This window comes from Carassius carassius, chromosome 24 (genome assembly GCF_963082965.1).
Source record: "Carassius carassius chromosome 24, fCarCar2.1, whole genome shotgun sequence".
In the NCBI taxonomy this organism is placed as follows: Eukaryota; Metazoa; Chordata; class Actinopteri; order Cypriniformes; family Cyprinidae; genus Carassius; species Carassius carassius.
The window spans coordinates 6,658,002-6,684,832 of NC_081778.1; the positions used below are offsets into that span (position 1 = coordinate 6,658,002).

A 26,831-nucleotide genomic window follows, 5' to 3' on the forward strand; every position below is an offset into this window, starting at 1 on the left:
GATTTCATTATGAATCCCCATCTGACGCAATCTCTTCAGAAGTTCTTCCCACTGGCAGCTGTTTTCAGACATGCAAGTACAGCTCCTAGTTACTTAAGTGGGATCAAGAGACACGATACATTCCAAGAAATAATTCCAATGTGTTAGGTAATACTTAACTTCATTTCACTTGTTGTTTATGTTAATATAAAATCGACTGAAAACACAAAACCTCTCTAGGCCTACATGACAGGGATAAAGCACTTTAAAACGATATAAATGAAGTAAACAATGTTTCCTTTCTCATTACATATATAAAGTTGTAAACTGCTTAAGCCCCACCCACACTGAATAACAGCTCTACCTAAAAGCAGGAAGTACATTAGTGGATCATCCATCCAAACCACATGCAGCCGACACAGAAAAACAAAGCCTACAAATTTATATTTTGCGCAGATGTGGATTTTTTAATGTTCTGCTGAGGCGAGTAGCCGAAACCTGTAATCTTCATATCGCTGGACGCGTTTGGGCAAACAAGTACGTCTCTCTCTCTCTCTCTCTCTGTGTGTGTGTGTGTGTTTGTGTATGTTCGTCAAATCACGACATTTTATACGGGGCTTGAAATATGCTCTATTTCAGCTCAGTTTGTTTCTTAGCTGAGCCGATGCTATAGTCGGTGGTTATATTTCTGTCATGACTGAACTTATTGATTATGTAACCTGTCGTGGCTCGGTTTCAGCTTTGCCACTTCTGTGCCAGATGTGATGGACGCATTTAACCAACTGTATGTTATAGTCGCTGCCTTTTCTGTCAATTACTCACTCATTAAAACCGATTGCACGGTTTTCAGTACAGTTCATCACGAGGTTCATGTTAACAACGAACGAGCATTTGTTTTTCCGTGTAGCCCGAGGCCCCGATTTGTAGCAAAAATATCTTGATGTCACACTTTTTATTTACTAAGTTAAGTTACACTAAACTTAAGCGCGTGTCGAACAGATGCGATTAGATAACCGTCCAGCTGTTACAGTGCTTTGCATTTTAAATATAATATTTGTAGTAATTATTTTGTGCTAACAGTAGAACACATAACAGATTACTAACAGGAAGACATACTCTATGATTTAGTTGTTTTTTCATCGAGGGCCCTCGAAGGGTTAACAGTATTTGCACAATTCAGAGCTTTTCAAGCTTTAAAGCTTCTTTATAATCGCATAATGCTTTTCAGTTGAAAACACGACCGTGAACGATCAGTTTCCGGATGTTGTTCGGATGGAAACTAATGTGGGCGACACACAGACGTAATTTCGTCGAGAGCACCGCTGTATTGGGAAACCAGAGGCGGCGTCCCACCAGCTGATTCAGAACGAGTATGATCCAGGCTTTCACCCATAGACTGTTTTGGTGAAACCTCGCCCTCTTCTGACGGAGGTCCGATCAAATACAGATTGAAACTGCCTCATTTCACAAAATCCACGTCATGTGCAAGGTCTCCGAGATATCACATACAACAACGCATTACACAATATCCTCAGTATTGAGCTATACGTCCCACAGGAAAAGTCCCTATAAAGAAGTGTTGTTGGCACACTCTTTAAGTTATGACTGGTGCCACACCGCTTTACCTAACTGCAAATAAAATCACTCATTAAATCTCATATCGCAGTTGTTATTGAGAACTTTAATAACACTGCACGCATTGATTCAGTGAGATGAGAAATTCAACAAACAGACTGTTCTTCCTCCCCCTTTTCTTCCTCCCCATTCACTACATTCTCATCTCTTAAAGGGTTAGTTCACCCAAAAATGAAAATTATGTCATTAATGACACCCTCATGTCGTTCCAAACCTGTGAGACCTCCGTTCATCTTTGGAACAGTTTTCAGATATTTCAGATTTAGTCCGAGAGCTCTCAGTCCCTCCATTGAAAAAGTGTGTACGGTCTACTGTCCATGTCCAGAAAGGTAGGAAAAACATCATCAAAGTAGTCCATGTGACATCAGAGGGTCAGATAGAATTTCTAGAAGCATGGAAAATACATTTTAGTCCAAAAATAACACAAATTCTGACTTTATTCAGCATTGTCTTCTCTTCCGGGTCTGTTGTGTGTGCGTTCATGGCGCTGCTGATGTGTTTTCTGGTGCGCCCAATAACCAAGATAACACGTCAGCTGCGTCACTGCAGTGTTGTGAACGTGCTCACAACAGACCCGGAAGAGAAGACAATGCTGAATAAAGTCGTAATTATTTGTTAATTTTGGACTAAAATTGACTATTTTTGATGCTTCAACAAATTCTAACTGACCTTGTGATGTCACATGGACTACTTTGATGATGTTTTTCTTACCTTTCTGGACATGGACAGTATACCGTACACACTTTTTCAATGGAGGGACTGAGAGCTCTCGGACTAAATCTAAAATATCTGAAAACTGTTCCAAAGATGAACGGAGGTCTCACGGGTTTGGAACGACATGAGGGTGAGTCATTAATGACATAATTTTCATTTTTGGGTGAACTAACCCTTTAAAACTACATTCTGTGTCATTACAACAGTACAGTATTTTGAAAATGATAATAGGTTTTTTCCATTCCGTTCCCATTTACTGGGAGAAATGCTGTCTGTCTAGAACACGCAGAGACATGCGGAGTGAACAGTCCCAGATCTGATGCTGGGGATATATAAGCACTCTAGCAAGGTTTCTTAGCCAGTCAGATTTTATCATCTTATTATTATTATTATTATTATTATTATTATTTTCTAGGAGCTCTTGATCCTCATTTCATAGTTCTGGGATTATTATTGTTGTTGAATTTCTAAGGCTAAGGAGTCGTCCAAAGATATGAAACAAATGGATTACAGCAAAAGGATACAAGAGAGTTGGATTTCCCAGAGGGCACTGTTGTTTCAACTGTGAAGTGGACACTGTATCAGAATTGGAAGCTGTATCTGAGTGCACAGATGCTGTGGAGAGCGCTTTGAGGGATCAACATTTCTTGCCAAACAAGAATGTGACAGAATACAGAGCTGCCCAGCTTAACTTTGAAAGAGCCCCTGTCTTAAGTAGCTAAGAACAGAGAACAGTGAACCTGATGCCTGTTTAGGAGGGTGGCATTAAAGACTTTACTATAGCACATTATTCCAAAACAAATTTTTACTTTATCTCACCTGGCAAAACTTGAACCACATTGCTAGCTATTAAAAGTTTTAACAAAGTGTGTTTAATTAATCAAGTAGTTGTCTTTTAATGAGTCTGAATCAAGCTACATTGTTTTAAGGTTTGTTTTTTTGTAGCAGAAACTCTTCTCAAATACCAAGTATCAGTTAGATCACATAAAGTAATTGTTTGCTTTTCTAATTATTAAAAACATTCCTCTCTCTATTTTGTCTCAGGAGCATGGGGCAGCATCTTGGAAAACATGAGCCACTCACTGTTCCCAAGGTATGTTTATATGTCTGTCTAACGTTTAACAGCAGGCCAAATTAGTGGTATATTTATTTACAATTATAATGTTATGTAGTAGCAGTTTTTTACAGTACATTATTTTACAGTAATTTAATCTTCATCCTGGGGAAGAAGTAAGTACAGTGTTTGTGATTGTCACTTCTTCATGTTAGAATCAATAATCACAAACAAGTTGACAAAATCAAGGCATTCACCATCCTGGACGCATTGCCTGGTCTCAACCATGTGTCTCGGTGAGAAATCAGATATCCATGCTGATAAACATCCTTTAAAATCAAAAAATAAAAAGCAAGAAGCATCTATACAAAGGACAACCATCTACAGCGTTAATGCTGTTTGGGGAAATATGGATTAAGGCAAGAGACACGCGTCTTCAGAAATGAAAAAAGCCATATCATTGCATAGTCTCTAAGGTGCTACAGTATGTGTGGACTAATGTCTCAGTCCACAGTGCGTGTTATGTTAGTTAGATCCCAGTTCAACAGCAGCTAGGCTACATGCTGCCCTCTTGTTGATAATCATGGAATACAGAAATGACTTGAAATTGGCATCTTCTTGTTACAGTGAAATAATCAGTCCATGTACATCAGCTGATAAGCCAGGATGGACAATGATGTTTAGAGAAACATTGCATTTACATTTAAAGTCTTGCTGTGTTTCAGAACTGCTGCTTGCCCTCATCTGTTTATCACTTATTCCATCAATACCATGATGCAGCACTTGGTATCAGCTCGCCTTGTGTGACCAGTCCTAAGAGTGCAATCCCAAGTGATCATATGCAAATGATGCATAAATGGCATCTGTTTTAAATACAGTTTATAATACATACCAATAGCGTAATTTAAGTACTGTTATTAATAGGAGGGCTTGTGATAAAATCCCAAAAGAACACATTTTCTCAACCAGATTTTGATGAATTCACTAGCCAAGTTTACATACGCATATTTTTATATTGAAACTCCAAGGTGTGTATAGATCTGGAAACTTCAGGAATCGAAAAAAAAAGAAGTGCATTCGTGTACACACTTGAAGTGTGTTCATTTTTTTTATCTGGTAAAAAGACACATGCATAAACTACAGTGGGATCACGTTCAATTCCTAGATACACACACACACACACACACACACACACACACACACATATATATATATATATATATATATATATATATATATATATATATATATGCCTTTGCCTCAAGAAGATATGTAACTATGCTGGATCCAAAGCCTGTCATGAAATTAATTGGCTACTAATAATTGCCTATAAGTTTGTTTGAATGTTTATTTATTCAATTTATTACATTTGATTAAAGCGAAACAGTGGTTTCCTCATTGGCTGCAACTTCCATTTTGTTTCATGCCAATTTTTCCAAAATGCATGATTTAGTTCTCTTGAATATGCAGGCACTAGGACAAAATTCATTTTCAACAAGTAGGCAAAAAAACAAATAGCCCTTCTCAATTCTGAAAGCACTGGCATATATACAGCCATCAGTAGCACCAATCCCTGCATGCAGAGTAGTGTGCACCAGTCATTGCTAGATAGCACAGATATCCAGTATGACTGGAGGAAAACTATTTTTCAAATGGACTACCGCTGGATTTATTTGGTTTAATTTTCATTGGTTACTTAATCATGCACTTACAAAATATATAAATGGAGTTTTCAGTGTTTCTGTCTTAGTTTTACATTATTGAAAGAATAGGTAGAGATGTTCTGATCTGAAATTCCATGTATTGATTCAAGAAGAGGCGTGAGGACAAAGTAAAGTGGGTTTACTGAGCGTTTTGAATGCCTTTACTGTGCATAATACAGTGTGTTGTGAAGACAAGTGTTCACATGCAGTTTAACGTTTGGATCAAGTGCAGTGTAGTTATAAAAAATAAAAAAATAAAAAAGAGGAGAAAGGACAACCCAAGCAAGAGACCGACTTGTACCTGGATTACAAAAATATCCCAATGTTAACAGATGTCTTAGTCACACATGATCATCGTTTTGAGATCACTAGATTCCTTTATGGGTTATAACCTTTTGTAAAACGTATGTAATCATATATCTTTCATTATTGCAATCAAGCTTTATAGCATTCATGGATGTGAAGACATCTTTTTTTGAATTATTATTATTATTATTATGCTGGAGTATCTTAAGTTACACAGATGATGAGTCAGAGCTGTTGTGATCTACACCAAGGCTACAGTTTAGGTGTGTTTATTGGATTGTACCACTGGAAAACACCACTTTTAGGGTTTAGTCATTTTTATTATGAAATATCTGGTCTCATTTCACTTCAGAAAGCTACAGAAGGAAAAGGAAACTTGTGTACACATGTACACTGCTTGAATATTTAGGTTTAATTAATACAACAGTATTTCTAAAAGTGAAGCACTGATTATATCTTGCAATGTAATTACAATTTGTGTTGCATTTTAGCTTGTATTACTTGGTTGTACATGTAAAACTTTGTATTTGTATTTTTGAAGGGATCCTCAACAGTATCTGAACGCATCCCAACAGACTCACCGGAGTCACAGGATGAGGTATTTGGTAAGAACATATTTTTGTGTTATTTAAATTATTTATTTGCATAATTGTTGCCTGTATATCTACTGTTCTGGGGATTACTGGTTCATTCATCATTACCCAGCTTCTCGAGAGCTTATAGCAGATCAATATAGCAAATTCACTCTAATAGACTCTATAAAAGTAGACGTTTAGGTAAGATATGCTCATTATTGCACTGCAGCCTGTGTTTTAGTAGTCTTGTTGTGTAACTTTTAGGCTGCCATTAAATTTCTGTAATTCGAACTGATGAAACCTGAACCCTGTCATTGGAAAGCATCTTAGATGACTCCCTAATCTCAGCCCATCGATAAACTGTCCAGGGGGCCTGGAAACCCTAGTGGCATTCCTGAATATTGCACACAAAGCACTTTCTTTGTTTGGCAAGCTCTGATCCGACAGGATGGCTTTACGCAACTTTCCAGAGTAAAGGACACACAGGTTATGAGTCCATCTGGAAACCAAATCGTGTTTACAATGTATTGAATTGATATAATAAGCACTAGTCAATGGATTTGATATTGGCAAATCAAAAATATATTTTAGCTTTGTATTTAAATCTAGTTTTGTTTTTATAAAGTAGGTAGGAAGGGAACTAGATATACTAGATGTATTTATTACTTTAGGGCAAAGAAATGAACATGCAGAAACACATATGCAGAAGTCTATTATTTCTCTACTACCATTCATAGCCATTATCTGAGTTAGTGTACAAATGGTGTGAAAAGTGGGAAGTGTATTGGTGTGGGCAGCAGTAGGTACTGAGAAGTTGTTCCACATCATCATCACCAATAACATATGGTGGATTGCTTGAGAGGTATAATACTAGGGATGTCCCGATCAGGTTTTTTTGTCCTCGAGTCCGAGTCATTTGATTTTGAGTATCTGCCGATACCGAGTCCCGATCCGATACTTCTATAATGCATAAAAAAAGAATAAAGAAGAGCGAAAAAACAGATCCAGGATCTTCAATAAATTACATTTTGAAATATATTCAAATATAAAACAGCTATTTTAAATAGGCTAGTAAAAATATTTCAAAATCTTACTGTTTTGCTGTACTTTGGATCAAATAAATGCAGGCTTGGTGAATAGAAGGGACTTCTTAAAAAAAAAAAAAAAAAACCTTAACAAGCTTACTGTTCAAAAAATTCTGACTGGTAGAATAGGCAACTTTGTTTTTTCTCTAATTTCTAGCTTTTAATTGGCTTAGAAATCTATAAATGCTGGACAATAACAAATAATAATGATTTGTTTATATACTACAAACACTGTTTATCACATAATAATGCAGAATAGTTTCTATACTGTAATAAATACTATGTCAATCAGCACTGCATTGTTCATACTTTATTTATCACCTGCTGGAGATGACTTGAAGAACAATTTATTGTCGTGATCGTATATTAATGTCTTCGTGTTTGCATAAGTTTCTGTTTTCCTGTGCGCACCACAGCATAGCCGGACGCTTTTGTCCATATTAGGAATATCCTGATATCAGCGCGAGAGCGCGCTCCGGCTTCGAGTATGAATGAAACACACACTGCATGAGAGTTTAGCGCTCTGTGACGTTCATCTCGCTGTATCCTGAGTCTGAATGAAATATCAGGTCATGCGCAAACTATCATGTCTCTTTGAGTTTGAATCTATATTTATTCACACCAGCTCTTGAAAACAAAGTGATGTCATGCCGCACGCGTTGCTGTTTCTGTGTGGAGTCAAAAGGATCTAACTCTGTGCCACCGCATAACAAAAGATGTGTTAAAAATTAATGAGAATATATATATATCCGAGTCCTGATCGGGAGGTAACGTCCGATTCCGATCGAGTCTGAAACCACGCGATCGGGCCCGATTTCCGATCACGTGATCGGATCTGGACATCCCTATATAATACGAATCTTAAAATTCGGCTGCTTAAAAATATTTTCACATTGTTTCTCTGCATGTGTGTTTTTAAGTGAGTAAGCAGGGTAAGCAGTGGTGTGTCTACTGCTAAGGTTGTTGGAGCTAACACCAGCTGGCACAGGCTCCAGAGAGACTACAGGCTTCTGCGTCCATATTCAAAAGCTCATATTGTTCAGAAAGCTAGTCCGTCACTGTCTCACTGTTCACGGCCTAAACGTCATTGTTCTCTTGCTCTGTGTGGAAATGATTTTATTATCTACTCATCTACTAGTCCTGCAAACTATTTATGCATTCTTTTGTTTATATATATATATATATATATATATATATATATGAGATAACATTAACTGATAAATTGCATGGGAACTACATCAGAACCATTTGTGAGTTTAACTGGGGGGAAAATACTAAAAGATGATTGAACATTGAAGTGGTGGCCAGTTACAACACCTACAATATATATTTTCTCTTGTACGTTTATGTACATTTTAATCACAACTATTGTTAAAAAAGTTAATGTTCATATTTGTTAGTTGCCCTGGAGTTTAGTGATTTTTCCCATATAGAATCAACATATAAACCCAGATATAGACCTTATATTTAATGTCTTAATTCAAGTGTAATCAAATTGTATTTAATTTGATGTTCATTAGTGTAAACGTATATAAGTTTGTAGCAATTGATTGTTCCAAGGTCAAATTCCCTATTTGCTGTTTAAGTGGAAAAACATTTCAAGAAACTTTTATTTTAAAATGTATTTATTCTGGAGTCCAATTGGCTTTTAGTAGTTGTCCAGTAGTAATAGTCAGTGACAAAACTCATCATCATGTTTGTGATCTACACAACAAAACAGTTTTTCTTCCAAACTTCATGTGACATGTTCTAGATAAAATTATCAAGGGCAAATATTAACCAGTCAGGTGTTTACGATAGAAGTCAAGTCAAGTCACCTTTATTTATATAGCGCTTTAAACAAAAAAGACCGTGTCAAAGCAACTGAACAACATTAATTAGTAAAACAATGTGTCAATAATGCAAAATGACAGTTAAAGGCAGTTCATCATTGAATTCAGTGATGTCATCATCTCAGTTCAGTTTAAATAGTATCTGTGCGATCATTTGCAATCAATAGAACTTGAAGTTTGCCGTAGAAATGACTGAAATTGTACTTCCCAGTAGAGGTCGACCGATATATTGGTTGGCCGATATATCGGGCCGATATTTGTCATTTTTTAATATATCGGCATCGGCCGATATCCGTGTTTAGTAGCGCCGATTTAAAATCAGGCACGTTGACGGGCAGCCCCGTGTTATTGTTGCAGTGGAAAGTGCTGCTGCGCATGTGAAGGACCCCAAGCCAAAACTTTTGGAAGATTCAACAACAGTCCTGGGAGATAAAGGTAGTCAGAGAATTTCACTCTGTAAATGGGGTGGAGACGTTGGCAGCTCTTACAAACACTGCAGCGTGATTGAGGGCTCCGTTACTCCACCCCGCTCACAGACAGCACCGTGCTCGGAGAGACAGCTGTCTTGGAGCTGCCCAGAACGGTGAATGACATTTGTTCGGAAGCATGGTTTGATGCAGACAATAACCAGTTTTCCATCCAACTCATTTGTATTTAGGGATGTCAATATTCGATAATTTCCATGATCGATCGTCGTTTAAATTAACGATCAATTAATAACCTTAATGCTGCAAAATGCATCTGCGGCGGTATTATTATTATTATTATGTGCAAAAGCCACTTGAAAAAAAAAGCTTTCTCACCCGAATTAAAGGGGTTTTAGTATGAATAAAATGCTAGTAGCAAGACTGTAAAATAGATGTGATTATGATCATTTGATAAAAGGAAGAGAGCGTGCCATACGTTGGAGATCATTTTACTTTGTTGACTGTTTCCCGTCAAGGAGACCGCTGAATGCGCCTCTTTAAATGGTTTCGTGGTGCTCGTTGTTGTATTTTAAAACGCAACTGCAATGTTTTCAAATGACACACTATAGTAGTGGTGCAACGGATCATCATTGATCAATATCTTCGGTTCGGCGCACACGTGACCCCCGGATTGATTTATGGAAAAAAAAAAAAAGTTGCGCACGTTCAGTCCACACTCAGTGGTCATGGCGAGCGGAGGAACGGAGGAGCTTGAACGCCCCGCGCATTTTGGCTTCCATGTCAGATGTAATGATGAAGAACAGAGGTTAGAGTGTAAAACCGTGACGGTGTGTAGAGCCACGTTACGACATCCCGTCGCGCACCCACTTAAGCAAATGATTGTGCCAGATCTTTATGAACAGGAGAAGAAAAGAGTTGTGGATGAACTATCCCGAGCATCCTCTGTTGCGCTCACGACAGAAGAGTGGACGTCCAGGGGGACGGAGAGCTCTGTGACGATAACTGCTCACTATCACAGGAGATGAGAAGTCCGGCTATTATTTTAAAAAGAAGATATTATGCCCTGTGCACTTTAAGTTGATTTCATTTATATTTTAATTTAATAATTTAATGTTAATAAAAAAAGACAAACCGTATGTTTATTTGTCTTGGCCTTTTTTTTTTTTTGATCCGAAAAATGATCCGATCCATATGAGGACGAGCGAGCGCGGGTTTGACTAGATGTATTTGGAGGTTATTGCTCACGTCTCGTTCTGCACATATCCAAATGTTTCTATATTCGCAATGTATCTGAATGTTAAACTATAATATTTTAATTTTTGTATAAATTTTCAGTTTAATTTATTTTTATTTCTAAAATTGTATTTATTTAAGTGTATATTTAAGTTTACATTTATGCTCCAAAAAACTTGATAAATGCTCTAAAACTTTTATGTAAATGATTGACTTCTATCTATCTATCTATATATATATATATATATATATATATATATATATATATATATATATATATATATATATATATATATATTACCTGTTTTATATATTTAATACTTGGTCAGTTTATTGATTTCTTTGTTTAACTTTGGATACATTTTTTTTTTAAATTTTAATACCGTGCAGTGCACAAAATTAAGATTCGAGAGATGGTTCAAGTCAGTGCTAAATAAATGATGATAAGTTTAGAAATGTTGTGCATCCACTTATTATTAGTGTGACATTTTAGCATGCAAATGAAGGGGAAAACTTCAAGATATCGGCCCTAAAAATCGGCAGCACATATCGGCCATCGGCTGACCCTGACCTCTAAACATCGGCATCGGCTATAGAAAAACCTATATCGGTCGATCTCTACTTCCCCGAATACTTTGCATGGGACATAATGTTGTTCCACAAAGCTGTTTGCACTGCGCTCTTTTGTCACTTAATATTATATTCATCTTTTAATGTTTTATTTTACATAATCACCTGCTGGACAAAACACATGTTTCTGCTCCAGGCCTTCTTCAGTGCGTTGAATAATTCAATCCCTCCACATACTTTTTATATCATTAATTATATTTACATCATAATTCATTGACCAATATTGAGTCTATAAAAACACATATTCCATTTAAATGCTTGACAATTTCTATTTGTATACAACACAAATTTTCAGAATCCACCAATGCACTGCACAATACATCCTTGACCATAACATGAATCTCACAGGATCCCATATTTATAACAATTTCACAATTAAACACTTTAATAAATGTTTTAATAATAAGACAATCACCAACATCTACTACCAAAATGAAATATCAAAATACATAACGAACAGAACACGATTGCAAAGAACTAAACATAATTCACATATAATGGACATAATTCAATTATAGTAAATGGGCTAAGTAAAGGTTAAATAGGAAAACGTAAAAACTATGAAACAGAACTGTAAACATTTACAACAGACTACACAAGATACATAAAGTGCATGTGTGCATACTGAGAGAACAGTGCAGACAGCAAAAATTTGCAAAATTGTTTGTGCGGAGGAAGATAATAGATTGGGATGTGTGTGAGAGCTGTGTCCGAATGTTGTGCTGCCATGAAAAATGAGAACTCAATACAGTGTAAGAAAGTGTTTTTATTATTTCAGTTGCCATGCATCATCTATCATAATTGCAGAACGAAAAAATGCATAAATAAAATGCTTAAAGGCAGGTTTTAAAGAATGTAAAAACAAAAAACAAAACAGGATTCCGAACCACTGAAACAGAAACTTGTAAAAATAGTTTTGAAGTCTAGATGTAATATTTTCTGCCCAAAATATTTTGACGGTCTAAATATATCAGCTGTAGCTTAGTTTTGTAGTTGTTAGTTGTATTCTGCTGTGGTTCGCGTGTAGAGAATGAGTTGAGGGATAGCTGGTGAATGCTCAGTGGCAGTCAAACAGATGAGGGACTGTCTTTGGGGCTTGTGGGCGCCCTTGGGCTCTCGTGAATGCTGCTATAGAGAGGATGTCATGCAAGGGTGGGAGGTCTGGACACAGACCGCATGCCTATAGCCCCTCTCACAGACATGCTTCCCGTGCCTCAGTCCCACTGCTTCATTCTGTGTGGGTCTGTTTGTTAGAGCAGGGCTTTCGCTGGCTGGGGTTAAGTTCTCTCTGAAATCTGATCAATCTTGGAAGCATCTTTCACATCTTTTATAGTATAGTGATGTTTGAAATCTTAGGTGCGTGATCCAGACACTGTAACCATACATATATAGAAGGAAATTGTACACACTAGCAGAATAACAAGTCCAAAATACACAATTATAAAAATAAAATAAAATACAGATTAGTTAAATGACCCAACAAGGACATTTTGTGTTCTGCTAATGGCCAAACTCATTAATTATAGCAATATTCCAACTGTCCCAAAATAAGTATATTGTCAATTGTTTTTCAATACTATCTAATGCCAAATGGTGAAATGCACTTCTAGATGTTAGTGTTATATAGTTTTCTATTAAACAAATAAAATGAGTGAAAGCATAGGAAGTAATTGAGACACAATCATTTATTAGTTTATTTATTGTACACTGCACCTTCACACAACATGTGCAGCAAAATACGTAAAAGTGTATTTTTAAATCCCAAATTCCACCAGGTGTCTATGCTTATTGGTCACTGCCATCTTGGAAATCGGATGAAGTTCAGCGGTGAAGCTTGGTGCTGCCATTCATACTGCCTGAGTGAAATTTCATGTTATAATCACTGAAGCCGATAACACTGCAAAATGAATGTCTTATTTACATTGTTGTTTTTTATAATGAAAGGAAAGGTATGTGCTTTGGCTGAAATTGAGCACCACTGTCCTAAATCCAATTTTTTGTATTGCACTGCATTATGAAATTGGAAGAGCTCAGATTAATTTTCCTTTAATTCTTTTCTTTGAATGTGAATTCTTTGAATGTGTGCAAAGGATTGTGGGTTATCGAATAATATAATATTTAATTTGTTAAATGTAAACGATATAAATATTGCTGTGATAAATGCTATTTATTATTAATATATACAGCGAACTTTTCATATCAGCAGACAATATCCCATACAAAATAATGCTACAAAAGCACCACATCACCGAGATTTATGATAGTGTAAAATATATTCTGAAGCAAGATTGTATTTGTTCTATTAGCTTTTACATATATCTGCAGATTTTTGATATTAACCTCAAGATTTTATTTATCTTTATAAAGGGCATTTTTTAAACCTTATTAAATGTATGCATCATATTTCATGTCAAATTCTTACAGTTGATCAATAGATTCAATTTACTAAGGCTCTATACCAAACAAATTAAATAATTTGCATTGCACAATAACAACTGCAATAAATGATGTTATGAGGTTAAGGTTTTAAATACATTTGTATATTTTGAATATACAAATAAGAAATGATAGGGGGGATACATACTTCGAAACATACAAAATGCCCCAGTAGGTGGAGGTAAGTCACTTAATGAGTGAGTCATTGAGTCATTTAATTGACTGATTCATTCAAAATGCCGACTCATTCAGTAACAGAACACAGCTGCTTGCATGGAGATTGCGCAATACTTCTGCTGTGATCTTTCTTTTGACCTTGGAACTATTTAAGTGGTTGAAAAGGAACAAAACAGTAAATATTGTGTCTAAAATGTAATCTTAATTATGTGACTACTTAACTAGTTGTTAACTAAAATCAATTTAACATTTGCAATCATAAGAATATTCGGCAGTTATGTTGCTTAGCTACATCGTTATAAATAAAAAAAAACTCAAAGAAACTCACAGAAGACACATGCAGAGGTAAAAATGTTACATTTTTACTTCTAAAATTTGTATTCTTTTTTTTTTACTTATAAAATGTGTATAAATTTATAATATGTGTCCTATTCAGCTCTTGCTCATTTCATACACTCATTTGATTTGACTTCTCCATAAATGTCTCTTACAAAAAGACTGTCAGCAGCGCGAGCTTAAACAGCTTGACATTGATACCAGAAATACACTATCCATTACCAATTGCTGTTTATTTTGAATGTAGTAAGATCAGAAGAATCATTCTTGTGTTTCAGTGCTTCGTTGGTTATTTCTTGTCACTTAAGTTTTAACCAGGAAATTTAAACAAGAATTGCCAGGAAATTTTTTTTTTTTGGTGCTTTCCACTTTGCATTTAGACACACACACTTCCTCTTAAGTTTTAATTTGGGCAACCATGTTTTCACAAAAGCCAACATCACCGACTTGAAATCTGCCCTGGCCAGCTCAATCACCTGGCTTAAATATTATCAAACCACTGTGGGCAGTTTTGGAGACAAGAGTGGAAAGATGATTTGCTCCTCCAACATCAATGGTGGTTTAATATAAAATATTCAACTTGAGACAATTGTTGAATTGTTTTATGAATCTGTTCAAGAAGGTTGGAAGCTGCATTAAAGGCAAATGGTGGTAAAATACCTTAATGGGATACTCCACCCCAAAAGGCAGGCAGTGTATACTCTTCTGTGTCAGCCCCACCACAAGGATATGTTTTCTACATATATTTATGCTTTGATATGAAAGAAAATCATGCATCCTTGTAGCACGGCTGACACAGAAGAGCGTACGCTGCCTGCGTTCAGCTCATATTCTCCAAAATGGCACAAGGGTGATACGGAGAGACACAGAGGAGACAAATTGTTGAAAAAAATCTTTATTTTTGTTTTATTAGCGTACAAAAGTATTCTCGTCGCTTCATCATGTTACTGTTGAACCACTCACTGATAGAAGATTACTTAACTGGACTTTGACAGAGTAACTTACTTGGCAGTCTATGGGACAGTCTCAAGCCTCCCGTTTTCATCCAAAATATCTTAAGTTGTGTTTTGAAGACGAACGAAGCATTTACGGGTTTGGAACGACATGGGGATAAGCGATTAATGACAAAATTGGGGATAAGTGATTAATGACAAAATTTTCATTTTGGGGTGGAGTATCCCTTTAAAAAACAAATATTGCATATTTCTCAGGTGTTTACATTATTTTGTCCAACGCCTGTATGCATACTTCAGGCAGGACCGTATACCACTAAACAACATGATTGTCACAGTATAACAATGCTTATAGCATAGTATATCATGCTTAATTTAATCCCACCATAGTGTATGATATGCAAATGATTTTGAGGATTGAACAGATGTCTTGACAGACTGTATAAAAACCTGAAGTATACTTTGAGTTTAGGGTGTTGTTGAGAGAACAGTGAGTTTGATGGCTGAATCCTCTGCAGATTGTAACCTGCATTTGGAAGGGTTTTTAAATGGCAGAAAAGTGGATGAAAGGAGGTGACAAGGGTTCACTGGAGGGTCCAGGGTTACCAAAGAGGTTTTTAGTTGATAAGTCCATAATTACTGCTAATCTGACTCTTTAAACACTTTAATTATCTGTTTACCTAAAAAGTAAATGCATGCAGTAAAATGTGCAACAAATTACTGTTATTTACTTTTCTCCATTATTCAATAATCTAATGGAGTTTTTTTGTTCTTTAAAAACTGTGGCTTTTGTATGATATTTTGTATTATGTAGCCTACAATGTGTTAGGTATAAATCCACTTTTTTTTAGTTGTAGGATCACGGTTTCTTTAACACTGCGTGATTGTTTTGAGTATCATGAAGTTCTTAACTTCGTTTAAGGCCACTAATCAAATGTAAACACATTGGTAAACCATATGAACAGTATATACTACAAAAGATGCACTGAAATTCACTTGTGACTAAAAAATAAGAATAGGGCTAATAATATTTCTATAAAAAAATAGAAGCGTTTTAAATAGCTGCCTCTAAATGTTTTTATCTTTTTGGGCCTGCCTTAATGATTGATTTGGAGCCGCCACACCTTACGAGATGGACTTCAGAAGTTAGATGAGTTTCACTTTGCAGAGAATTCACAAAATCCAGCCTGGGGAAGATATTTCAGTCACACTGTTTCTTTTGTCTTTCTACAATAACTTTGTGGTGGCACAAAGAAGCTCTGTAAGAAACACTAGAATTCAGATTCTTTGTGTTGCGTGAGACAGTAGCGGCTTTGTCTCGCTTCAAACCTGACCACCTCCCGAGGAAGCACTGCTCTGAAATCTATGAATATCTAGAATATCTTGCTCTGTTTTATAAAAACATCTACAGAATCATAAAAACTACTCATCTAAGATTTGATCACAAATGGCAAAGTTTCCAGAATTTGTCGTGTTTATTGAATTGCTTCTGGATCTTTTTTGTCAAAGAAATGTGATTGGTATTGCAATGGACAGTGTTTTTTTTTTTTTTTTTGACTTTTTGACAGAATCTGTAACACTTGGGGGTGGTAGGTGATGACAATGATCTTACTGTGAAATGTCAGATAACTCCGATGTTTCTGTGCAGGACTGGGGGAGGCGGACCTCAACCAGAACAATGGGTGCTCCAGCAAGAGTCCAGTGGTGACTGACTCCATGAATGCTGCAGTAGATCACAGCAGCTGGGACCATCCGAACACAGCCGACCCTGATGCCTTGGGGCCCCGCCCACACTTGGTCCGCCTCTTTTCTCGAGATGCCCCAGGTCGCGCGGACAACACCTTCAAAGACCGCCCCTCGGAGTCTGACGAGCTGCAGACCATCCAGGAACACAGCGGAGCTGGCTCAGAGTGCGGTTCCGAGTGTGCAGAGCAGGACCTAAATTAGATTTCCTCTTTGCCTACTCTTTCCTCATTCCTGTTTTGGGAAAGAAAGAAAAAACACAGCTGCAGAGATTAAAGCAGAAACTTAGCATGGCATCTGCAAGCTCTTCACAGTCAACATTCAGGCTGGGCCGCACTAAGAAGAACCCAACTGTTATGGATCAGATCGGAAAGTTCTTCGGAGGGGATAAGAAGAAGAAGGGAAAGGTGAGGATTGAGCAGGCATTCCGAGTTCTCCACATGAGCCTTTACTACTGTTCTATTTGCTTGAATTTATCTTGACCTGCAATTATTATTTTTGATTTATGAGTAAATGAGTTGGGTGTGATTTTTCTTTCTTTTCTTATTGACTTTTAACTCTTTATCTCTACGTTTATTACATGCTAAACCTGCTGTCATAGAGTATCCAGTATTGAATAAAGCTGCGATTTGATTTGTTATAGGAATTTACTGTGATTCAGGGATTCAGTGTGATGTTTATAAACACGACTTTTAGCTTTTATAAAATGTTCAGATGTATTCCAAATGCCTGTGTAGGATCAAAATTAAGTGTTTTTACGACTTTTCAACATTTCTGTTGCTGTCATTGAAAAGTTCTGTACTAAACCGAAAAGATGGTAAATATAGCGTATTGTAAAAAATGCAGATCTATGACTTTTTTCTTATACAGAGTGAGACCGATGAATAGTATATATTTGATAGCCATTTCAGAATCCAGTTATCTTATAACATCATGGTGTTAAGGGAGCACCTCAGGGTTTTTCATGGTACAGCATAGGCCATTACCGATCAGTATGGTTTCTAAAATGAATTTGCATAGTTTTGGAAATGATCTTTAACAGTCGTTATGATTCAATTTCTAGAGCCTTAACTTTTAAGAAAAGAATAAGGTAAATATTTTCCTTCTAAAATAAAGATATTTAAGCTGTTCGGTGACAAACCCCAAAGTTGGGAAACTTCTTTGCTTTGTGGGAAAATATGAAATGGGATCTTGATGTAAGTTTGTCTTTGTGACCTTAATTTTAAAGTGCCATATGATGGTTAAAATGTAACGTTGCAGAATTACTGACTTGTGCAGCGTGTAACATTTTGATTAACTAGTTATAATTTTGTTGGGGAAAATAATGTTAAATAATGTGACCGAGATTTGAGATGTCATAGTTCCAGTTGTATAATAGTTTTGCTGCTGCTTCAGCCAGATATCCCAAACATGCCTCAGGTTAACTCATCTCTTCTATGTAACAATTTGATCCTTAAGTGTTAATACCTCACTAGTAACCCCTATAGATTGTGTCCCATTTGTAACACTTTGTATTGTAACCACAACAGCATGTGTAACATTCTAGAACAACCCTGAAGCTGTTCCTCATCCCGATTCTGTCCTGAGCTTTTTGACATTTGCTTGATTAAAATATATCTAACAACATGAACACTGGCTTTTTATTTGGCATTTTTATTGGTGTGGTCACAATGTGAATTAGAAATCTGTGTTATATTAATCTTTTGATTTATTTTGCACTGACAGTAAAACTGCTAATATTTGAATACAGAACATACAGAAATGTTAACATTAGCTAATAAGCCATTACAGATATGGAAACAACACTATAGGTGTATTTATGTACTTTTGTTTTATTTGTTTTGTATTTATTATCACTTTCCTTGCTGCAAGCGTTGGGCAATATAGTAAAAAAATACTATTAATTATTACTATTCTTACCATTTGATGAAGATTTATAATTGTATAAATATTTAGAGGATGCATTTGCTCCGACATTGTTTAAAAGCTAGTTTCTTTAGAAAATTCTTAATTTTTAAACTTCCAATGTAGCCAGTTAGATTCAAAATGTTTAAAGCAAAAAACAAAATGCAGTTAAAAAAAAATGCAATGCTTAACCTTACTAACAAGCAAAACAACTAACATATACTTTCTGTAGTCGCCCATTGAGCAATATGTGGTAACTGCTCAGCAACATGTTGAAGAAAGGGGATTTCAGAATGATTGTGGCAACCGTTTCATAGTAAGATAAAAACCGAATGCAAGGGTGAAGTTGTGTTGATGGATCTATGAGAGGAAACTGAGCATAATGCCACAAGGCTTCATAAATCACAAAGTGGATGGCTCCAAAAAAGAAAGTTTGTTCACAATGGCCACCTTCTCTTCCTGGGCTAACACTAGAACTCATAAAACGTGAAAGCTCAGGCTCCATACCTCAGTGAGTCCCAGATGGAAATGAGTTTAGCCCTTTGGTGGTTTCTCAATGTGTTCCTCCCATCTTCCTAGGCCGTCGTCCTTCTCTCAAGCCTAAGGCCAAACCCAAGTCAGATCTGCAAGATTGGCTGTTTGCAGTCAGGAAAAGAGCTGATAAGCTGTCAAGTCGGACACATTGTTTGCTTAACATATGTGTACATGAACATCACTCTAAGAAATACATATTCACAGAGGCAGTTTTTTTCCCCAAGCAGAAAATCCAAATAGTTATTATATCTAAACATTCTAAAGAATGTGAGTCTATGCACTATTTTTTTTTTCTTAATGACCATTCCTTAATTTACACAATCATTTCATGTGTAAAGCAATGCAAGAATAAATCGTAAATAGAACAAGTTCATTCTGTCCATTTAAAAAAAGATTACAAATGAAAGAGCAAACTGACATGATGAATATACTGTATCCAAAGAAAACTTACAAAGACAGGCCTAACAATTAATCAATCACAGCATGACTGACGATGCCAAACACTGATGGTATTCAACTTGAAAGCAGCTGCTTCTTCTCAGAGACAGACATGGGTTGCAATGGACCTAGCTGAGATCATGTGTTAGGAGTTGTAGAGTGACTGGCTGGCTAAGATCATGGAATGTAGAGACTGTAGTAAAGTCTTGCTAGTTGATTAGGTCTCTGTTGTGGTTTTAGCTGGCCCTTGCATGATGTGTGTGTGGCCTTTGCTGACCATCTACAATGACAGATTGTATGGTTGTAGAGATTGCTGGCCATGAAGGGCTATGTTATGGTCTTTGCTGCATACGATTGAATCTGCAATCTGGATACAGTCTGGATCAGGTTGACTAGGGTTAAGTCTGAGGATGAGTGATCGAGTCAGAGACCAGGCAGGATGAGTGTAGATGCCAGTTTTTAAATTTTCAGATCCAGTTTAAATTGAACTGCATTAAAAATGTATATAAAGGGGGCAGCATGCCTCAAAACAAGAAGATCACTGAATCTAAATCAATAGGCCTTATTCTCACCATGTTTGCAAAAGTTTCCTCCAGGTGCTCTAATTTTCCCCACAATCCAAATTGCCTGTAGATATGTGTGTGTGAGCCCTTTGATGGACTGGAAGGGTGTCCCTCACCCACAGCCCGAGTCGCTGGGTAAGGCTTCAGTATTCCTGTGATCCTACAGACGATAAGCCGTTTATGGATACAAAGACCTGTTCAACACCAAGACTTGAATAAATGTCTATTAATGTGCCAACATGAGCATCAGTCAGTGTGATAGATTTTGAAAAATCTCTTTTCCATCTCATTGTGAAGAAATATGGCCAACCGCTGATGTTAAAAACACATTAAACCATGACTCGTGAACAAAGTTTTTAGCTAAGGAACAGTGAATAGCAGAGGAAAAATCTCGTACTGGTTATCATGTCCCTGTTGCTGTGTCCAAAATAGGATACTGTAAAGTATGTACTACATTTGGTTTGAACCTTGCTTAGAATAAAAAAAGTTCTGTATAGTAAGAATGTGTGCAGTAAGAATGAAATTTGGAAGTATTGCATTCATCTTGTTGTCATTGTCATGTGATCTACATCATGTGATCACTTGCTTCACTGCCATTCACAAATCCTTTCCCATGACCACATGGGATAGTTTAGTGTCCATCAGATGCGCACTTCAGAATCTCACTGGAAGCAGTAAGTAATCTGGGTCTGGGTAATCTTTTTGCTTACTATTTTACTACGTGGAGTTGGTATTTGATGTTGTTTGATAAATACCACAGTGAATACAAATATCTCTGACTTTCTTTCTTCTCTGTGACAAGCAGGTGTCTAAAATGGAAAGTTATGTAGCATTTTGTGTCCCAGAGTAACCAGGCTATTTTCTGCCTTTCTAAAAGAGCCATCTACTGTCAAAGAGAGAATCTGCATGTTCATTCAGCTCTTTTACTGTTTTTTTTTATGCAGTAGTCTGAACAAAAAAATTGCATGCAAAAGTACCTAACACTTCTGTTGGTGTAAACAGGCCTTAAGATTCCCTATATAATATAGTTAAAAATAACTTGGCTTAAATATATATTATAGCATTTCTCTGGGACTTTAAAACCAGAAATTTATTTTTTGAGAAACTTGCAAGAAATATTTTTCACAAACATCCTCACTATAATCATCACTAGTTTGCCTGGCAAATAAAAGACATGAAAGCTGGTTTATGTACTGAGCTAAACCTAGACCAGAAGGTAACTATATATATATATACATAAAGTTATATATATATATATATATATATATATATATATATAAATATATATATATATATATATATATATACATAAAGTTATATATATATATATATATATATAATAATTAAAACAATAATTTCAAGTTTTAAAATAAAAGGAAAAAAATTCATTAGTCAGATATACTGTATGTCACAACATGGAAGAAAAGATGTCACTACTTTAGTTTCTTCACAACTCTAAACATTTAATAGGAGTGAACCGACTGACCTGAGAAACCTTTTCCCTGCAAACATTTCAGCAGTTAAAGGGTTAGTTCATCCAAAAATGAAAATTATGTCATTAATGACCCACCCTCATGACATTCCAAAACAGTAAGACCTCCGTTTATCTTCGGAACACAGTTTCAGATATTTTAGATTTAGTCCGAGAGCTTTCTGTCCCTCCAATGAAACTGTGTGTAGGGTATACTGACCATGTCCAGAAAGCTAATAAAAACATCTTCAAAGTAGTCCATGTGACATCAGAGGGTCAGTTAGAATTTGTTGAAGCATCAAAAATACATTTTGGTCCAAAAATAACAGAAATTACGACTTTATTCAGCATTGTCTTCTCTTCCGGGTCTGTTGTGAGTGCTTTCATGACGAGTTCATGGACCAAAATGTATTTTCGCTAAATGTATTTCTAAAATGTATTTTTTTTTTTTGCTTCAACAAATCTAACTGATGATGTTTTTATTACCTTTCTGGACATGGACAGTATACCGTGCATACATTTTTAGTGGAGAATCAGAAAGCTCTTGGACTAAATCTAAAATATCTTAAACTGTGTTCTGAAGATGAACGGAGGTCTTACTGGTTTGGAACGACATGAGGGTGAGTCATTTATGACATAATTTTCATATTTGGATAAACTAACCCTTTAATATGTGTGTCCTGTATTTCTAACCACTAAACCAGCATTTGCCATTCATGAATTACCAGTAATTTTGAGTCGGTTCTCTATTTCAAGTGAATTGGCCAAATGGTTTCAAAACCATCTAGATGATTCAGTGAGTGGTTTGAATGTGTGTACAATGAATGCTTAGGGATATTTTGGGTCTTATTTAGGTTTAGGAAATGGAATAAAACAAATTTAATTGTCAATTCTCTCAGGATAGCTGGAATCATTGTTACATGTACCCCAAGTACATCACTTCAACCCGCCAAAAGGGGAGGAGTTGACCACCATATAAGTCAGCTCTGACAACATTTCGTCAGAATTTTTCTTTTTCACCAATAAAGATCATCTCCTCGATGACTCTGTAAGCAACAACCCCCCCAAAAAAGAAGCTCGGCCAGCTGTTCACTGCCATGAGAAAGAACGGCAGCAGAAGAAGCCAGAAGCCTTCTTCTGTCACTGATGACTCCATGTCATTGACAGCTTCGGGATGCTGAAGAGTGGGCATGTTCCAGCGAAGAGCCTGAAACCATGCCTTCGATGCGGCCCAGCAGGGACAGCAAGCTGATCTGCTTTCTAAACAAGGCTCGGCAAGATGTTGACTGATTTCTATCAGTGGATCTGATTAAACTCAAGATTAAAGACCTTTCTTGAGATTCGCATTCTAGGGAGTGGCCCGTCAGTATACAGTCCTTCCATTCGGACTGTCTCTGGCACCACACACTGTTACAAAGTGCATAGACACAGCTCTTTCCTCTCTAAGGACAGATGGGAATCAGCATTCTGAATTACCTTGATAATTGGATGGCCTTAACCAGATCAGAACAGGAACTCAACGCTCATAGGTCACTGCTGCCCAGCCACCTTGAGCGGCTTGGGTTGAGAATCAATTTAACCAAGAGCTGTTTGTCTCCAAGCCAGTGAGTTGTCATTCTGGGGACAGTTATCGATTCTGCACATATGCAGGCATGGATTATGCCGGAATGCTCCTTGACTGTTTAGCAGCCTGCTACACATGAGGCCTCTTCAGTATTGTCTCAAAGCACATGTCCCGTCCCACGCTTGCCGCCGGGGATGTTTTCAGCCCCCTGGAAAAATCTCTCCTGTTTCAGTTAGGACTGACCTCCAGAAGGAAGGTGGTCACAACAGATACCTCAAACTTACGTTGGGGAGCTCTATATGAGGGCAGACCAGTATCTGGCTTCAGGTCAAACCTGCAGCAATGCTTACACATCAACTTCCTTGAGATGATGGCATTTTTCTAGCCCTAAAAACCTTCCTACCAGCCTTAACACAGCACCATGTCCTGGTCCGTTCTGACAACATGACAGTAGTAGCCTTTATTAATTACCAAGATGATCTCAGGTCATGGTCCCTTTACAGGTTGGCCTGATGCCTCCTTTTATGGGCACAAGGCAAACTCCTCTCACTGAAAGCAGTTCATGTGCCTGGCAGATTGAACCAAGGAACAGAAATGCTCTCTAGGGACAATGTGGCTTCAGGAGAATGGAGACTACATTTTCAAACTGTCTTTGGCAGGGCAGAGGTGAACCTCTCAGAACTTTTACTGTGCAATTTATTTTTCAAAGCAGTGAGATGCCTTGGCCCATGACTGGTCCAGTGCTCATCTATATGCCTTCTCCCTGGTTGCCCTACTTCCTCAGGTCATCAGACGGGTCAGAGAAGTCAAATGCTCACTCCTCTTGGTAGTCCCATTCTGGAGGAATCGGATGTGTTTCCCTGAGTTGATTCATCTGCTATCGGCAGCTTATTGACCAATACCACTGAGGAAGGACCTTCTCTCGCAAGCGAAGGGCATCATTTGGCACCCCTGTCCAGATCTATGGAGTCTTAATGTTTGGCCCCTCAACAGGAGCCTTTGCCATTCCCCATGAGCGTAACTTATATAATTTTAGAGACTAGAGCTCAGTCTCAGGAGATTGAATCTGCCTGGTCCTCCTACTGTTCCAATTTGGTCAAGCAAGTGGCTAACCTGCAAGCACTGACAGTAAGTTGTTCCTGTCTTGAGTTTGGGCTTAAGGACTGTAGAGTCGTCCTCAAACTGAGACAAGGCTATGTGTTTGGATGTGTTCCCCACAAGAGTCAGTGGTGCAACAGGAGAGACCCTTCGAAAGGTAAGGCTCTGGTTACTATTGTAACCTTGGTTCTTTGAGATAAGGGAAAAAGCTTTGTGTAACTTCAGTCGGAAGATTCTCATGAAATGGCGCTCCCTTTCGGCGGGTTGAAGGGCCATTGGTTCATGCAGTACGAACGTGAACAAATCATGCTTCAGTATCAGAGTAAACAGGAGTTTCCCACAAGTGACCCTTATATCAGGGGTTACATAAGTAGCCGGAAGGTTACCACACCTTTAGACAATGTTCAGATGTTGTTGTTTTTTAAGACATTTGTCAGATTTTTGTTCTTAAAACACTCTTATGTGTTTAATTACTTTCTTATGCATCTCATTCCAATTCTCTGTTGCTAATTTCAAAACTTAATTTTAGAGCTAGTAATAGAAGCTTGAAACATTGAAATGCAGACTAATACAGCTATGAAATAAAGAGGGAGGGAGATGAAGGATGTATTCAAATATGCAATCTTCCCTACTATGTACTGTGAAAAACAGTATGTGAAATGTAAAAAGCAGAATGTCAAAAATGTACTGTATTCATAATACAGTAGGCCCTCTTTTTCATCAGCCTTGGTTATGGAAGTATTCTCCCTATGCATTTTCCCCAATTTGCTACTGTCTTTAAAAGTTTAGACCAAACATTTTAGTCTGAAGGTACTGTTGTGATGGAATGTTTAATGATCAGAAATGTTGTCTCTTCAACACAGGGGTCTTTTCGTGGTGGTTTATCTGGATCACCTCAAAGATCAAGCGCATCTCCTCGTCGCCGTCCAGATGAGAATGCTGTCATGCACTTTTTCAGAAACATTGTTCGTATCTCTCTTTCCTCCTTTTCCCCTGTCTCTCACACTACACATAAGAATAAAAAACACTGAAAGATTGAATTTCATTGTTTTTTGCCCCCCCCCCCCCCCCCCCATTAGGTTTCTCCCTCTACCCCCAAATCTAGGGTAAGTCTCAGTCTTGAGTTTGACAGCTATTCCCTTTCAAGAAATTTGTTAACATTATGCTTTACAATTACATTTTTTTTTCAATCATCATGGAAACAGCAAGATCACACTACCTCAGTCCCATACATAGTATATATCTTTATAGTATTTCATTAGTAATCAGTAGCTTGTTACTCATCAATTTGCTATAGGTCAGATGTTGTTGTTTTTTTTTTACAACTCTTTGTTCTGACGAAAAAATATTATTCAGCCTGTCTCAGACTTATGCAACACTGAAAAAATGATTGGCTCCAATTTTGGATATACTAAAACACCTCTAAATGAAAAACCACAGTATCCACAACACTATCTACTTTATTAACAGAAAGAGCAGAAATCCCAGAGCTCCACCAAAGGCCAGAAGGGACGTGGAGACACCTTAACCCGCATCTTCAAATCGGTAACAGTATTTTTCATCAGTAATGAACGTGAAATTGTAATTCAAATTAAGTTTGTTTATTGTCTCTTTTTCAGGGAGGAAGCAAGTCTGCTTCATCTACCAAGCGTTGAAACCTCATTACCTTTTCCCATTCAAAGATAAAGAGGATGGAAAACGAATGCAAAAAAGGTTTTTTTTTCCTAATACAGTAACATTGACTTGAAAAGGCTTTCGCATTGATGTTAAATCGGTCTTCTGAATTATTCCTGTTTAGTCTTGTCAAACATGTACTGACATAGTTGTGTATGTTTGATCTTAGAAATGGTTTTGTCTGGTCTCTGTAGTGTCAACACTTACCTCTACACAGCTGAAGTGTAAACAGTTCCTCTCTTAGCATGTTGTGTATTAGACCTCATGAGTGTTTTCTGTCCCTTTTATATGTTGATGAACTGTCTTCTTCACACTGTGTGATGGGATTTGCCAGGAGATGGTCTGCATCCCATAATGCATAATTCGTGTTCTTACATCCACAATGTATATTATACTTCCACACACAAACTGTTCTTAAAATGTGTGTTTGGATCCGGAGATTTCTAATGAATTTGGTAACCATAGATTGAATTAGTTTGAGTATGACTGTCTGTCTGGTTCTTTGTCCTTTGGGCATCATATTTTGAGCCTTCATTTTCTATTCATACAAAAACAAATGGAAAAAGGGGTCTTATTTAAACTAAATAATATTTGACGTCTTCTGTGTTTGTTACACCTAATTAATGGCGACAATTAAAAGTTTGAAACTTTTTTATTTTTGTGGTTCTTTTTATGCCTATTTAGAATCAGCTTAGCAAATGTTACACAAGTACGAATCCACTCGTTGCATGTAGTGGACAATTGAGGAGACTGCGTTTGATGTTT

General features: G+C 37.0%; 2 protein-coding genes across 2 annotated transcripts; both read left to right on the plus strand.

The window, feature by feature from the left end:
- The first annotated feature begins 329 nt into the window (after positions 1–329).
- Positions 330–18,449, plus strand: LOC132102754 (myelin basic protein-like). The gene is made up of 4 exons (XM_059507393.1): positions 330–516; positions 3,373–3,421; positions 5,933–5,996; positions 16,725–18,449. The coding sequence occupies exons 2-4, from the start codon at positions 3,377–3,379 to the stop codon at positions 17,021–17,023; spliced, it is 408 nt and encodes a 135-aa protein (XP_059363376.1). The 5' UTR covers positions 330–516; positions 3,373–3,376; the 3' UTR covers positions 17,024–18,449.
- On the plus strand, positions 17,093–26,717 carry LOC132102755 (myelin basic protein-like). Its single transcript, XM_059507394.1, has 5 exons — positions 17,093–17,226; positions 25,256–25,357; positions 25,472–25,498; positions 25,863–25,937; positions 26,012–26,717. Exons 1-5 carry the CDS (start codon positions 17,110–17,112, stop codon positions 26,045–26,047), a joined length of 357 nt encoding a protein of 118 aa, XP_059363377.1. The 5' UTR covers positions 17,093–17,109; the 3' UTR covers positions 26,048–26,717.
- The last annotated feature ends 114 nt before the right edge of the window (positions 26,718–26,831 follow it).

Coding starts and splice junctions, on each gene's coding strand:
- LOC132102755 (XM_059507394.1), top strand. CDS start 17,110: ATGGCATCTGCAAGCTCTTCACAGTCAACATTCAGGCTGGGCCGCACT. Junction 25,358..25,471: donor TGCACTTTTTCAGAAACATT/GTTCGTATCTCT, acceptor CCCCCCCATTAG/GTTTCTCCCTCTACCCCCAA. Junction 25,499..25,862: donor CCTCTACCCCCAAATCTAGG/GTAAGTCTCAGT, acceptor CTTTATTAACAG/AAAGAGCAGAAATCCCAGAG.
- LOC132102754 (XM_059507393.1), top strand. CDS start 3,377: ATGGGGCAGCATCTTGGAAAACATGAGCCACTCACTGTTCCCAAG. Junction 3,422..5,932: donor AGCCACTCACTGTTCCCAAG/GTATGTTTATAT, acceptor GTATTTTTGAAG/GGATCCTCAACAGTATCTGA. Junction 5,997..16,724: donor GTCACAGGATGAGGTATTTG/GTAAGAACATAT, acceptor GTTTCTGTGCAG/GACTGGGGGAGGCGGACCTC.